At 31.6% G+C, this 16,330-nt stretch overlaps 1 protein-coding gene across 1 annotated transcript; it reads left to right on the forward strand.

Annotated features, from left to right (window-relative positions):
* Positions 1-7,132: 7,132 nt before the first annotated feature.
* On the forward strand, positions 7,133-13,103 carry DPE2 (disproportionating enzyme 2). Its single transcript, XM_078967928.1, has 23 exons — positions 7,133-7,440; positions 7,913-8,277; positions 8,380-8,497; positions 8,617-8,672; positions 8,761-8,888; positions 8,983-9,109; positions 9,201-9,397; positions 9,678-9,756; positions 9,911-9,949; positions 10,032-10,151; positions 10,252-10,353; positions 10,435-10,518; positions 10,629-10,871; positions 10,958-11,083; positions 11,163-11,237; positions 11,302-11,373; positions 11,443-11,562; positions 11,632-11,729; positions 11,820-11,979; positions 12,056-12,154; positions 12,235-12,432; positions 12,501-12,594; positions 12,692-13,103. Exons 2-23 carry the CDS (start codon positions 7,924-7,926, stop codon positions 12,907-12,909), a joined length of 2,907 nt encoding a protein of 968 aa, XP_078824054.1. The 5' UTR covers positions 7,133-7,440; positions 7,913-7,923; the 3' UTR covers positions 12,910-13,103.
* The last annotated feature ends 3,227 nt before the right edge of the window (positions 13,104-16,330 follow it).

Genomic DNA, 16,330 nt, shown 5'->3' on the forward strand with positions numbered 1-16,330 from the left:
GCGCAAAGCGGCGGAGGAGAATAATTTAATTTTATGTTTAGAAACAATTTCACTCACATATTTATGATGGAATAACATGATAGTACTAAAATATTAAAGATAAACATGTTAGGTTTAATATTAATCATGTATGGTATGTCTAACAAAATATTTGTATAAATAACCTAAAAGATAGAAAAATTGATTGTTTATGTAGCTATATTAATGATTGCGTATGTGTATGTGAGCAACAAACTTATTTGTGAGGCTTGCCATAATCATAGAATTATGCAACATTCACGACTATGCATACAAACTCTAAATGTTTTAAGTAATAATCTACATCATTTCAATCAAGACAAGAGAGAAAAAAAAAATAAAACTCATTTGTCCAATTCCAAATTACAAAATGAAAAAACAAGAATTTATTATAGTATATTGATTGTTGCTTTATATTTGGTTTGCAAATATTTCCAAAGCGTATGATGTAAGGAGGCGAAGTACATAAATCTTAATCAATACAAAACCAACAAAAAAGTTGATTTATTATGACAAAAATAACTCTTTGTTCAATTATTACGTGATTGCATAAGAAATCCTTAAGAGAGGAAGGCAACAAAAATTAGTGGAATAACATTAGGGATAGAATTAACAGGGGAAGCAAATTTATTTAAGATTGGGAAATTGTTCTGTTATAACATCAAATAAAAAACTTAATTAAATTTCTTAATATGCATTTTGGATTAGTTTTATTACAACATTCTACATTAATTTCTTCCTGTTACTCCTTTTACAACACGTTTTACTTTTAAAAATAATGCATCACATTTTACAAATGTCATTGAAGTTCATAGCAAAAAAAATCACTGATATAATTGGGTAGATTTTTTTAAATTATAATGTATTCACAAGAAAAAAACGAAAATACAATGTTGTTATTGGTAGATTTCAAAAGAACAATGCCTTAATGAAACATTTAAAGTGCAATTAGATCATCATGCAACAACAGTTTCAATAAATTCAATTATAGTTTTAAGTAAATAAGGCATGATTCCACCCCAAGGTGTGAATGGGAATGGTGAACTCACACGATTAGGACAACACACATCTATTGTCCTACCAACTGTACAAATAATCATAAGCTAATAACAATTACAATCTTGTTAAATATAAGTTTCATTTAAACCTACATCAAATAACCAGTCACTTGGCAGATAGTGTTGCAGTATGATTCTTGCTTCCACTCTGTGGAAGACTTATTTATTTGACTTTCTTATTAGATATTCCTAGTTAATTATGCTTCTCGGATCCAAATCCATATCCTTGGTGTCTATGTTTACTTAAACTAAGGTTCCCTCAATATTTCAAATCCCACATTCTAAATTCAGTTATATAAGAAATGATTCAAAATAAATAAGCTTTCACGGAAAAAAAAAAAAATGAGAATCACAACTAATTAGATTCAGTGTGACTTTACCTTTCAACAAGGCTAGTGAATTGCACATCCTACATGCTTTTTTCTCAACCTACCTATATGTAAAACATCAAATGTTTCTCTGTTGAACCTAAAGCATTTCCTAAAAAAGAAAATGATTAATTAACAAACATCTCATAATATGAAATCAATGAATTAAGATTCGCAATACAAGAAGTGGAGCTCCAAAACCTTATCCACCAATCTGCTTAATAAACTTATAATATTCCATCTTGGCCTTACCAATACCATTTTCTAATTCTATCGAGACATTTTCTTCGGATCCTAAACTTTGTACCAAAAAAGACTGAATTTTCAGAACAAAAATGTTAAGTAAGTAAGCAAATTATCTAAAAATAAACAAAAATAAGTGGTTTTTACTTCAGATTACCTACAAAAGACAATGAGAAAAAAGTCAAAATGGTTGTTATAAAGGATTAAGAGATAAGAGCAAAAAAAAAAAACAATTACATAATGTGATGCATATATATTACCCCAAAAATTGGGCCAATTTCACCCCTGTAGCTGTAAGATTACCAACTTCCTAGTTTTCACCCAGCATTTGGAGGGAAATGCCTTGAAAGAGAACCACAAAGAAGAGGAGCGAACAAATGATGGAGATGAAGCTCTGTAATCTAGCTATAAACCATCACACTTTTAGTTTCTAATCTACCATGGTCTCGATTAAACTTGTGGTTAAATTAGTAGTTGGCCTAATGATGGTAAGAACCATTGTACCATGTATCTTTATAATTGGATGACATGGTTATCAAATTTATGTTAGTATTGCCTTGAATCCAGAGAATTTCATCCCAATATCCTGAAACCCAAATAGTATTAAAGATTATGTCAATTCTTATAGACATTAATTTCAAATTAACTTAATGAGTTTAAAATTAAATTTTGATGACATCCAAATTGTTTGACCTAGATACAGGCAACAACCACCTTCTTCTATGAATTAAATTCCAAAAGTAGACATATATTGCATACATAGCGACCAAATTAAAGCCCAATTTAACTTATCATATTCAAAGTCAAAACCACTTTTTGCCTGGGCAATTTAAGTCTAAGCAGTTGTACTTTTCCCTATTCCCATACCACAATTCATCATATCATGCCTAATGACCACAGAAGAAAAATAGGAAATACCTTCAAAAATCAAATTTTTTTCATAACCATTTCTTATAATAATTTCTTTTGCTTTCCCATCTCGTTAGAAAAACGGGACATCAACTTATTTTAATGGTGTAATCTCAACTTTAATCCCTTGTTTTCTCATCATCACCAATGTTGAAGGCACTTCCTCTAAGCCTATTGCATAAACATGAAACTTAGTCAACATGAAAACTTAATGATAAAAAGTAAATAAGAATGTGTAGCGATAGAAATTGTATTACCTTAAGCTGCCATCGTAGGTATTCTAGCAACCGGACCATGTCCTTGAACACAAACCATAGCATATAGATTTTGAACCCTCCCTGAGAGTTCAGTTCCAAATCCTTTCAATTGTAAGGTATTTTTTTATTTATTAATTTTAACCAAAGACAATAAGAAATCATGTCTATAAATAGTAAAAATTGGTATGTGAGGTTAGATCTTCATAGCCATACAAGATTCTGAATGTAATCAAAGTAAAACAGTGAGGTTATTAACCTTTTATGACCCAAAACACCTAGTTGATGTGAAACCATAAAATTCCAGGTCAAAAAATATACCTGAGGTTGCATCTTTGAAGTCACATCAGATTCTTGAACAAATCCAAGGTATAGTGAGGTTTTTGACCTTTTATGACCCAGGACCATAGAAATCTAGGTGAAAAAATGATACTCGATGTTAGATATTCGAAGTAGCACCATCATCGATTCGATTGCAAAAAAGTAAATTAAGAAATGTGTTACGTGATATCTGAAATCAGAGCTTCTTTTTGTTTCAAGTACAAATAAGAAAGGAGGAGGATGATGGCATTTAACGGTGGTCATTTGATTTTAACTTCCATTTTTTTTCCAGCATTTATGAGTTTATAGAGAACAGATGAATATATGATAAGAGGAAACGGGATTGAGAGATCTTAGGGTGTAGGAAACGGTGAGTTACAATGAAGGACATTCTGGATTTGGTGAAGGTCATGATGACACCGACAATTTAGTATGGTCGGGCTGTGATGGTTGTGAAGGGTGGCGACGGTTTGGAGCATTTTAGCGAGAAACAAAGGGCAGCGACATTTAGCTGTGATGGTGATGGCTACTCACCGATCGGGACGTGGTGGGTGTCTGCGTCGGATATGAGAGGAGCTCTTAGGTTGACGGTATGCTTCAAGGATTTTGGGGAGGCTTTGCCTTCTTCTCATGGAAAAAATCAGGTAAAATAATTCACAGAGAACCTCTGATTTCTTGAATCATATGCTGACGGATAATTGGCCTGATAGGTAGGAGATAAGAAGGATTTGAATATGTTGAAGGCGACGGAATGTCGGTTTAATGTGGACTGATTCAGGTTATTATTATTATATTAATAGTTTGTTGTACTGTTAGCTTAATGGTTTGTACGTCTTAAAAAAATATTATTATTATATTCAATTTATTTATAGAAATAGTGAGATTTCTTTTATAAGATAGTAAAGATATATATATATATATATATATATATATATATATATATATATATATATATATATATATATATATATAGGTTCAGGTTCATTTGAGACCATTCTAATTTTGTGAGACCGTGAGACTAAATCTAAAAATAATTTTAAAATGCAAAATAAATGGAAAAATCCAAAAATTCTTTTTTTAAATATTGTTTTCGGAACTTGAATTAACTAAAAAAAATAAAAAATATATATAAAAAAAAAATAAAAAAAATTCCGTTTTTTTTTTGAAAAATACGTGAAATATTCTAAATAGAATATTACACTGACATATTCTAAAAAATAATTTTAAAATGTAAAATAAATGGAAAAATCTAAAAATTCTTTTTTTAAATATTATTTTCGGAACTGGAATTAACTAAAAAAAATAAAAAAAATTCTATTTTTTTTTTGAAAAACACGTGAAATATTCTAAATAGAATATTACACTGTACATATTCTAAAAATAATTTTAAAATGCAAAATAAATGGAAAAATCAAAAAATTCTTTTTTTAAATATTATTTTTGGAACATGAATTAACTAAAAAAAATAAAAAAAAATAAAAAAAATGCGTCTCATGGTCTCACAAAATATAGGTGGTCTCAAATGAACCTAACCCTATATATATATATATATATATATATATATATATATATATATATATATATATATATATATATATATATATATTCTAAACGGGTTGATGGGTCAACCCGTTTGTTTTTTTTTGATAAACCCATATATGAAATGTTTAATAAACGGGTTGATGGATTGAAAAAACTCAACCTACTCTAGTTTATCTCGTGCCGTACCGAGGGTTGTATCGAGAATTGTCAGACCTAGTTTTGTATGCAAGATGATAGATAGGATCGTAGGATTGGGATCCGATCTGTCCTAACAATCCATTAAAATTGCTAAATTTTAATTCGTTTTTTAGTATCTTTACCTGTTTACCGGTTGTCATTGTCTCCTTAGTCCTTATGCAAAGGTCAATCGAGTACAACCTCATTCTTGTATTGTTTTGTGAATCGTAAATGACCAACAATCCTATAATTGTTCTTCTTCTTTTATGTTTTACCCTCATTGATGGTATAATTCTTAGCTTCAGATTGTTATTAATTTTTTCCTTCAACAATTCAAGCTCAACAATAAAAGTGAGCCTTATGATAGATTCTTTTCTTTGATAGTTCAAGCCCTTTTCATTGAGAGAGAGAAATTGTGGTTTTTAATTGTTATTGATTTCTTTAGTTAAAATAAATAACATGTTAAAGATTCAAAGCAAAAAACATGAAGGCTGTGAGTAAAGCCCTTTTCCTTGAGAGAGTGAGAAATTGTGGTTTTATAATTGTTACTGATTTCTTTAGTTAAAACAAATAGCATGTTAAAGATTTAAAGCAAAACATGAAGGTTGTGAGTTGTTACTGTTAAGCATATCATTAATCTTGAAATATGGAAAAAAGTTTTATATACGATCAATTACCTTTTCATGTCATTTTTTGTGTGATCTTAAAATCTTGATTCCGATCTTGCAAACTTGAAAACGATCATACACAAGATCTTAATTTTGACAACCTTGCACGTAATAGTATATAAAGATATAGAGTTAAAACCATAAATTAAAAAGAATATAAATAGAATAGTTAATGACATAAAATGACAATCAATAGATTTTGTTTGTTTATTTGTTTTTTTGGTCATTTAAGGCTTGGTCAATATTTATATTTTAGGTTATTATAACGGTTATATAACTTTAAATGAACAAATTCTATCATATTAAATGCCATAATTGAAGCCACATATGATTCAATATCAGTTTTATAAGTTGAAATCTGTTCCAATAATGTAATAAAATCCCAAAAAGATGCATTTTTTTATTAAATATAATAAAAAATAAATGACCTAAAAAATGTGCATTATTAATTGTATTTATGACATTAACCCTTATATAATGAGTTGTAAATAAAAAATATGTATTTAGAAACTTTCAGTTTCATAAAACATTCTATAAAAATAAGTAAAATTTTTATAGTAAATTTTCAAAGGACAATTATATGTTGTTCGATCAATTTGATACATACATATTATCTCTTTGCTTTCCGGTAAACCATTTAGTATTAAATAATTCTTACATCTTAATATTAAGAAAATGTGGGGTTCTATAATTATTCAAGATCCTAAATAAAAATATAAAATATGCTAAAAGTAATCAATCAAAGATAACATGAGAATGGTTTGAATATTTTCATTTAAAGGTTATCTAGTGTTTTAAAAATCATTTTTTTAGTTGAATCGGTATGATGATTGATTTTCCGGTTCAACCCGATTTCTTGAGTTTTCATGTTCTTTTTCTTATTTTCATGCACACATATAACTCAAACATAAAAAATACATACAAAAACAAGTTTAAACATTAAAAATACACATAAAAACAAGTTTAAACACTAAAAGTACACATAAAAACAAATTGTAGATCACTCCAACTACATTAAAAAAAAAATACATAACCATAAATTTTATATCAATCTATATACATAAAAAAATAAAATATAATACCATGACAAAATATAGTTTTAGATTACATCAAAAAGTCATGATTTTTATTCAATTTAAAGGAATATAAATATATGTAAAATCACCATCAAAATTTGTTATGTAAAATGTTTTATTTTCATGTGTTTTTATTCAATTTAACTGGATTAACCGGTTTTTATAAAAACGACTGGTTCATTTCGTTGCAGAAATAGATATAAAATAGATGCGGTTAACAAACAACCTTACTTTAAACACTCATCTTCTTTATATTTGGTTGATCACTTGCTAAAATTGGAATTATCCCAAAACTGTATATCATATCCTTTTTATTTTTAAATTTAATTCTAAAAGATATTTGATATAAATTTAAAATATCATATAACTTATACACAAGAATTTAAATAGTACGCAATTTTATTAAATGTTTTAGGAAATTTTAGTAGTATCGGGAGAAAATAATAATATCAAAAAGATATGCACTCACCTATTTTCAACAAGACACGTCTCAAAGGAGCGCAAACTCCCACATGAGTCATGAAGATGCAGATCCCATTCCCCCTCCCCCCAGTCACTCTCCCGTGAAAACACCTTTATTGCACATTTTCTCCTTTTTGCCATAATATCTTCTTCACAATTCGCAACCCACACACGTTGTGGCTGCCATTTTTTTTTTTTTTTTTTTCTAAAAAATTTCCACTTGAGCGTGCAATCTCTCTTTTCATTTGTTTGTTTGGTCAATATTCAATTGCTTCCGGAAATTGGGCTTCCAGATATTCACTCAAACCGACTTGCATACCAAGTGACACTCATTTCAAGCAAAGGTACATCATTCATTCACGTGTTCATCTCTTAGAGTAAGTTACCATCAATATTGATTACTTTCTGATTGAATTTGTGTATATCCCAACTCCTTATGCTATGGATATGGCGACATTCGATATAGTGAACATTGTATAAGGTTTTTCTGCTCCATTTCTCGAACTGCACTCGAGTTTCGTAAAATTTCATCCGTGTAAAATCCCATTTGCGTCTCCATGTGATTGAATTTGTGTATTTCTGGATACAGTATCGTGAGGGTTGATTAGGTTGTATCGTATATTAGTATTGTGAAATTGTGAACTGATTACAATGTGTGTTAGATTTTATTTCATGTTCAAGTCAAAGTATTCAAGTTTTATGAACTTTTATGGTTGGTAAGAAACTGCCACAATTCCATATTTGGGAACAAAATTAATAAAACTTCATTTGCTTTCTCCTATAGTTTGAGAAATTAACCTGGGGGTTTTGTTTCAGATTAGAGGATAATGGTGAATTTAGGGTTGTTTTCTGAGATCAAGCCTCTAGTATCAGTGAATGTGAGATTCAGGATACCCTATTACACTCAATGGGGTCAGAGTTTGGTTGTGTGTGGCTCTGAACCAGTTCTTGGTTCTGGAAATGTGAAGAAGGGACTTCTGTTGACCCCTTTCCATGAAGGTGATGCACTTATATGGGGTGGGAGTTTAGCAGTTCCAGCTGGGTTTCAAAGTGAGTACAACTATTATGTAGTGGATGATGAGAGGAATGTGTTGAGATGGGAAGCTGGAAATAAGAGGAAATTGTTGCTTCCTGATGGAGTTGAAAATGGAAAAGTAGTGGAGCTTCATGATCTTTGGCAGGTTCATCTCTTCTATCTGACTCTTTTCATTTTGTGCACAAGTTATCCACTAATAGGATATGAAGATTCATGGCCTTAATTTGGTGTTATGCCAAAAATGCAGAATGGTAGTGATAGTCTCCCTTCTAAAAGTGCATTCAAGAATGTCATATTTCGCACCAGTAGCAAATTAGCTATTGAGAAACCACTTGGCACAATCAAGAATAAACTGGATCAAGAAGGTAATATTTTTTCATCACTCTGATTCTTATCATGTTATCAATCTTTGATACTAATTCTATATGAATTTGGATCCTAAACTTGAGCTTGATCCAATGTTGAAAATGTTGACTGTTTTCAGATTTAGTGATTGTCCAATTCAAGATATGCTGTCCGAATATAGCTGAAGGAACATCGGTAATTGTCTTCTTGCTCAATACAACTACTCCATTGATTTATAGATTCACACAGTTTTCACATGAAATATGATCCTTTTTTTTTGCAGGTATATGTAATTGGCAGCTCAACTGAGCTTGGTAAATGGAAGGTTAATGATGGACTTAAACTCAATTATGTTGGTGAATCTATTTGGGAAGGAGACTGTGTAGTACCAAAGGGCGCTTTCCCTCTAAAATATCCTTTCCATATGAGATTTTTAAAGCTTCCGTATAAAATCTCAAATTATATAATCTTTCAGTTCATGTATCTTCCTTAACACCTTTTTCACATACAAATACTGTAAATATGGGAAGAACGGGAACTTCTCTCTAGAATATGGTTCGAATAGGGAGCTCATAGTTGACATCTCAGCCAGTGGACCAAATTACATTGTCCTATCAGATGGCATGATGCGAGTAAGATCTTTAAGATATGTTTTATACTTTATTAATCTCAATCATATGTATGAAATCTGTTGTACTAAATCTGGTATGTTTTTTTACTAAGGAAATGCCATGGCGTGGTGCTGGTGTGGCAATCCCCATGTTTTCAGTGAGGTCAGAGGATGATGTGGGAGTTGGAGAGTTTCTTGATCTAAAACTAGTTGTTGACTGGGCTGTTGACTCTGGCTTCCATTTACTCCAGCTTTTGCCCATAAATGATACTTCCGTGCACAAGATGTGGTGGGATTCATATCCATACAGGTAAGAATCTTTTGTTAGCTGAAAGCTATAACGGGCTTAATGCAATAAATAGCAACATACTTTCATTTATTTGTTTATTATAGCAACCTATTTTCATTTCTTTCTTTTACACCATTCTATTCACAGTTTTGTTCTTATCAAGGCATTGTACTTTGAAAATCTACCTGACTATAGAAGAACATGTTTTTTTTTTTTCAAAGTATAATACTGTAAATTAAAGTACATTGCTATATCTTGTCGAATTCACTATCTTGGAATATATGTTTTCCTTGTTGTGCAGCTCTCTGTCTGTATTTGCATTGCACCCGTTATACCTCAGACTCCAGGCTCTTTCAAAAAATATGCCAGATGACATCAATGTAGGTGTTACTACCTTTTTCATATAATCTCCAGGATATTTGTTTGTTATATTCTTTTTGTCTCACTCTTTTACATGATCTAACATAATATTAGTGTAAACATGATGTATTATTATTTTCCTTATACTCTGCCTATGTGTCTTTTTTTTTGCAGCAAGAGATACAAACAGCCATGAAAGAGCTTGATGGGAAGGTAGTTCTTCCTTCATCAAGCTACCTGAGTTGTAATAATATTATTATATAATAGTAATTTATGATAATTTAATATATTGCAGCATGTAGATTATGAGGCTACCATGACTACAAAACTTTCAATTGCTAAAAAGCTTTTTGATTTGGAAAAAGATTCAATACTAAATTCTACTTCCTTCAAGAAGTTCTTGTCAGAGAACGAGGTACCTTTCGAAGATTTTGGAAAAAAAAAAAAATAACACATCATTTCTTGACTTCTTGTTCTTGATCAACTTTCTTGTTATCTGTTTTTGCATGTGACAGGAATGGTTAAAACCGTATGCAGCCTTTTGTTTCCTACGGGATTTCTTTGAAACTTCAGACCACAGCCAATGGGGCACATTTAGTCAGTTTTCAAAAAATAAGGTGATAACAGAATCTAATTAAGTTAAATACAGTTAATAAAATCCCTATTTTGCTGATCTTCTAACATTATAAATTCACCAGCTTGAAAAACTCGTGTCCAAGGACAGCTTCCATTATGACATCATATCCTTCCATTATTACATACAATACCATTTGCACCTACAAGTAAGCTCATCAATTTATCATACATGTAATGACTAATATGATTTATTGAATTTCCACATTATTATAACTGAAAGAAACTTGATATTACATTACTTCCTTTTTATCCACAGTTATCAGAAGCAGCAGAATATGCAAAAGAGAAAGGAGTGGTCCTAAAAGGAGATCTCCCAATTGGGGTTGATAGAAACAGTGTAGACACTTGGGTGAATCCAAATTTATTCCGTATGAACACCTCCACAGGGGCCCCACCGGATTATTTTGATAAAAATGGACAAAATTGGGGGTTTCCAACTTACAATTGGGAGGAAATGTCTAAAGACAACTATGCTTGGTGGCGTGCTCGTTTATCACAGGTTAATTTCTCACTTTCATATTTTACACTTAAATCATTAAATTTGATTCCTAAAATTTTCTACTGAATAATAATTTGGGATGACAGATGGCAAATTATTTCACGGCCTACAGGATAGATCACATTTTGGGTTTCTTTAGAATCTGGGAGCTTCCAGAACATGCAACTACAGGTCTAGTTGGAAAATTTCGACCTTCTATACCTCTTAGTCAGGTAAATTTTCAACATTTAATTTTTATACAAAAAAAATTGTTTCTGTTTTGATATAAATAATGAACATTTTCAAATATAGGAAGAGCTTGAAAAAGAGGGAATATGGGACTTCGACCGCTTATGCAAACCCTACATCCTTCAGGACTTTTTACAGGTATTAAATTTGACATATTTTAATTGAATCCACAAATGTGATATATGTTTGTTTCTTTTTTCAGGAAAAATTTGGACCATCTTGGATAGTTTTAGCCTCTCATTTCATGAATGAATATCAGAAAAGCCGTTATGAGGTAGTAGTAATAATATAATACTATCATTTTCATTTTCATAATAATATATAACATTCTCTGGTATCACAGTTTAAGGACGATTGCAACACAGAGAAAAAGATTGTGGCGAAGCTTAAATCACTAATTGACAAGTCATTGTTGCTGGAAAGTGAAGACAAGTTACGCCGTGGTCTTTTTGATCTTCTTCAGGTAGGATAATCAAGATTTATCAATCTTCTAATTTACTAAGTTTTAATAAATGTTTTATTATTGTGGCAGAATGTGGTGCTTATTAGAGACCCCGAGGATGCTACAAGTTTTTATCCTCGTTTTAACCTGGAAGATACATCAAGTTTCAAGGATTTGGATGAACACAGGTAAGCTATACATACCTTCTATATCTTCAATTTTTTTGGTTAATGAATCTGAATTTGGTTTCATGGTTGTTGAATTGATGTTTGATGTAGCAAAAACATTTTTAGAAGATTGTATTATGATTACTATTTTAATCGACAAGAGACTCTTTGGCGCCAAAATGCTATGAAGACTTTGCCTGCTCTTCTAAACTCATCTGATATGCTAGCATGTGGAGAAGATCTAGGCCTAATTCCTTCTTGTGTTCATCCTGTATGTGCATCCATCTTTCGTCTTTTTTCCCTGAATTCTTTAATGTTTTTTAAACACCAATGGATTTGTGTTCCAGGTTATGCACGAGCTTGGATTAATCGGATTACGTATTCAACGCATGCCAAGTGAATCTGATTTGGAGTTTGGTATTCCTTCTCAATATGGGTATATGACGGTATGTTCTTCAAACACACACACACACACACACACACTTGTATGTGTTTTTTGAATCATAAATCATAATATTGGTTGAAGGTATGTGCACCATCATGCCATGATTGTTCTACCTTACGTGCATGGTGGGAAGAAGATGAAGATAGAAGACGTTCTTTTTTCAAAACCATGGTGGGGTCCGACAGTTTGCCACCTAAGCAATGTGTTCCGGAAATAGTATATTTTGTGCTGCGTCAGCATGTTGAATCTCCATCCATGTGGGCGATTTTCCCTCTACAGGTATATATAATATTCAGTCATTTCATCTGTTTTAAATCCTCAAATAATCCCAACATTTTATTTGTCAGGATTTATTAGCCCTAAAAGAAGCGTACACAGCTCGCCCTGCAACAGAGGAAACGATCAATGATCCCACAAATCCTAAACATTACTGGCGATTCCGTAAGTGTAATCTGGTTTCTTTTTTCACAACGTAACTAAATCATTTTCTAATTTTTTTTTTTTTTTTTTTTTTTTTATAAATTAAAAAATCTGTCAGGTGTTCATGTGACAATGGAATCCCTGTTGAAAGACAAACAACTTACAACAGTGATTAAAGATCTTGTTCGCGGGAGTGCAAGATCATATCCTGGTCAAGAAGAGGAGGCGAATCTTGTGGTTGTTTCTGAGAAGCAACAAATTAAAAACGAGGAGGAGAAGGAGAAGATTCGTGTCACAAATCAAGATCCAAAAATCACAAGCATTGCAGTTCTGTAAGGTTTTATTTTACAAGTTACGTATGATTCCAGGTGTTGTTTGACTTTGTTGACTTCTGGTGTGGATCATTGTTGCCATAAGTGCATGTAAATCAATGCATTTACGGTTTTGTGTTTATAAGATGCATATCAATCTGGGATTCTGACACTTTAAAAGCAAATGCTGCAATAAAAAAAATTCATATTTTTAGCTCATACCTAACTTGTCTCGTGTTACAAGTAAAGAAGTAAAGACGTATTTTCATTAATATGTTCATATAGTAATATTTGAATTTTATTTCTTTCTATTTTTTTTTTTCAAACGGCAAAGATATTATTAAGCTAGCAAGAAGCTAGACAAAACCCCAAAAAAATTACATGCAAGAGATAGCGAGAGTTGGATTGTGTAATCAGGCAACTCAAGCTACGACACCTAAAATTATCCTAAAGAAAAGATTGAGTAATAATTTGGTCAAACAACAAACTCTTTTTTAGGAATTTCTGTACCAAAAATGCAGTCATTACCAAAACCGCCAAATATGCCACCATAAGGTAAGAAATGAGGCTTTCAAGAACTCTTTATGAACCTTAAACATCGTAAGAGAGCAAAACCAAATAAACAAATCCCGCATAGAAGTCAAAGTAGGCATTACAATATTCCACCATCTACCCAAAAGAAGCAATAAATCGCAAGCCATGGGGCATTAAAAAAAAGATGGTTAATTGATTCCAACTCCTGATCGCAGGACACGTAATAGAAGACAAAACAAGACCTCTACTAAACAAATTTGCCCTAGTAGGGAGCTTATCCAAGTGCAACCACCACTCAACCACATTAATTTTTATAGGAACAAGAGAACACCATCTAGTCGTAATATCAAAACAAATCAAAATTTTCTTATCAATCGCCAACCAAGCAGAGCTAACCGAAAACAAACCTGAACCAACTAACGACCAACTCCATCTGTCAGGAATAGGAATAGGAATAGGGGAAAGAACCACTGTGTTTAGCAAAGCCGACACTGAACACTTTTGACACCTCCTCTAGGCATGCGACGAAACGAACCGTTAGTCTGCATAAGTTTTTTGGCCACCAAAACATGCTTATCTAACTCCAAAGCATAAATTCTATGAAATTTAGTCTTCAAAGGCATGTCAACAATCCATATATCCTCCCAAAAGCTCGTATCCAAACCATCACCAATTTTCTTTTTACAAAAAGAAAAAAGATTGACCCCTTTAAAATGTAAATTATCTAGAGCCTTTATAATAGAAACCCAAACTGAGCTGTGAGGATTCCTATGAGTGATATTACCAATCAAACCATGAACACCATGTATAGCCTTAACAATTTTAACCCATAGAGCAGTGGGAGAAGGAAGAAATCGCCAACCCATTTGAAAATAGAGCACGATTCAAAGCAAAAAGACCGCTCACCACAAGACCACCATAAACCTTTTGCGCCATCACCTTCTTCCAACTCATCAAAGTCATTTTCCTTTCTTCCAAATCAGCCACTAAAAAGAAAGAATTCCTCATAGATTCAAGGATTTTAAGCACACCTTCCGGAGCCTTAAAAAGAGACATAAAATAAATAGGAAGAACACCCAAGATTGATTTTAACACTGAAAGAGTTTTAACTTTCCAATTTGACAGCTTACGAGTAACTTTACGAATAGCATCACCCCAAGTTTCCAACTGAGACATTTTTTTTCCACAGGAAGACCCAAATAAGTAAACAGGAACTTGCTAGCTGCACACCCAATTGAAGCTACCATTGATTGATTGACACCAATACCCATAATCCGACTTTTATGGATATTATTTTTGAGATTTGAGATTAGGTAAAAACAATGAAGCAATCTAACGATGATGACAACATTTTATTGAGACCACCGACAAAAGAAGATATCATCATCTGCATAAAACAGGTAAGACAAAGAACCCGATTATAGTACTTCTAATTAATTTTATTTTTATTAAGAGAATGTATTTTAAAAATTTATAAAAAGAATTGCATTTATTAGGACTTAGGTTGACATTCATATAAAGAAAGGAAAGTAGAATGCTAAAATAGATAAATAAAATTTGCGTTGCTATTTCTAGCATTAGTCCTTTTGTTTTATATTTTAATTTTTGAAAATCTCAAATTGGCCCATAGAACCTTGATGACCAACTTTTGAAGATTACAAGTTGGCATATTTAGTCAGTTTCTAATGATCATGCAAGGTAAACTTGTGAAGATTAACAAGGATGAAGCTAGTAGTAAGCCTAATGTGTATGCATGTGCATATAAAATGAGAAAGAGTTGGAATGATTGTATCTTGTGTATAACTTTTGGTAAACATTATATATATATATATATATATATATATATATATATATATATATATATATATATATATATATATAGTTAGGTTCATATATAATTTCTAAATATTGTATGAATATATGACTTATTCTAATCCAATCAATTAAAAACATATAGTAGTAATTCGATATATAAATAAATTAGTTAATTTTAAATGATGATACTATAATTATGCTAAGTGAAAGTAACAAGTCCACCATATATAGCTCAACCTAAGTTTGAGAGGTTATTTTGGGGAAAAATTGGATTCACGCATATCAAAAGAAAAAGAGGAAGAACGATAAACACTGAAGACCATGCCGGAGTCATGGATTTCGTCTTCCCCAGTGGCCTACCCCTTTTTAAACCACAACATAGTTACCTTTTATGCTTAAACCCCTATACACAATCATCCTCTCTTCTATCCATGTGAAACTATAACATCATATGATAGCAATCGACTAGACATACCAACTACTTACAATCACATGTCACCACCATACACCGCCTCCTAAATGCAATCTTCAGCACCAGAGAGGTTCGACATCAGTACCTTCTAATCTATTCGCCACCCTCCAGGTAGGTTTTTACATAAACTTCCATTCATTTTTTTTCTACAGCTACGATGGATCCATGATCCGATCGATTAAACCCTAACTTGTTTTACTACATTTTTTCACAGAAAATCCTTAAAAATAACATTATTCTGTTGTCTCCCACTTCACTTTTGAAAAACAATGTTTTGATTCCAACAAAACAAATATTGGAGCCTGGGATAGTGTTTGAAGTCAGAAATTAAGATGTCTTAGGAGACTTGAAAATGTGTTACTCTGGAAGCCATTTTTAGATCAATTTTGTTGTTTATTTTCCCTTATGTTGAGTAACGATTTATCATTTTATTGGAGTCGATAGATTTTCCTACAAGTGTAATCAGCACCATCATACAACAATGGCCTTCCATTGCTCTGTTATTGGACCTGTGTGACATGGATATGTCAGGATTTCAACAGCTTCAAATTGATTTCAAGATGAAGAATATAGACCTGCAAGTCAATCTTTATTCATCAGTTTTAAGAAAAATACTAGAATTATC

Source organism: Lactuca saligna, chromosome 8 (genome assembly GCF_052625555.1).
Source record: "Lactuca saligna cultivar CGN05327 chromosome 8, ASM5262555v1, whole genome shotgun sequence".
Classification (NCBI taxonomy): domain Eukaryota; kingdom Viridiplantae; phylum Streptophyta; class Magnoliopsida; order Asterales; family Asteraceae; genus Lactuca; species Lactuca saligna.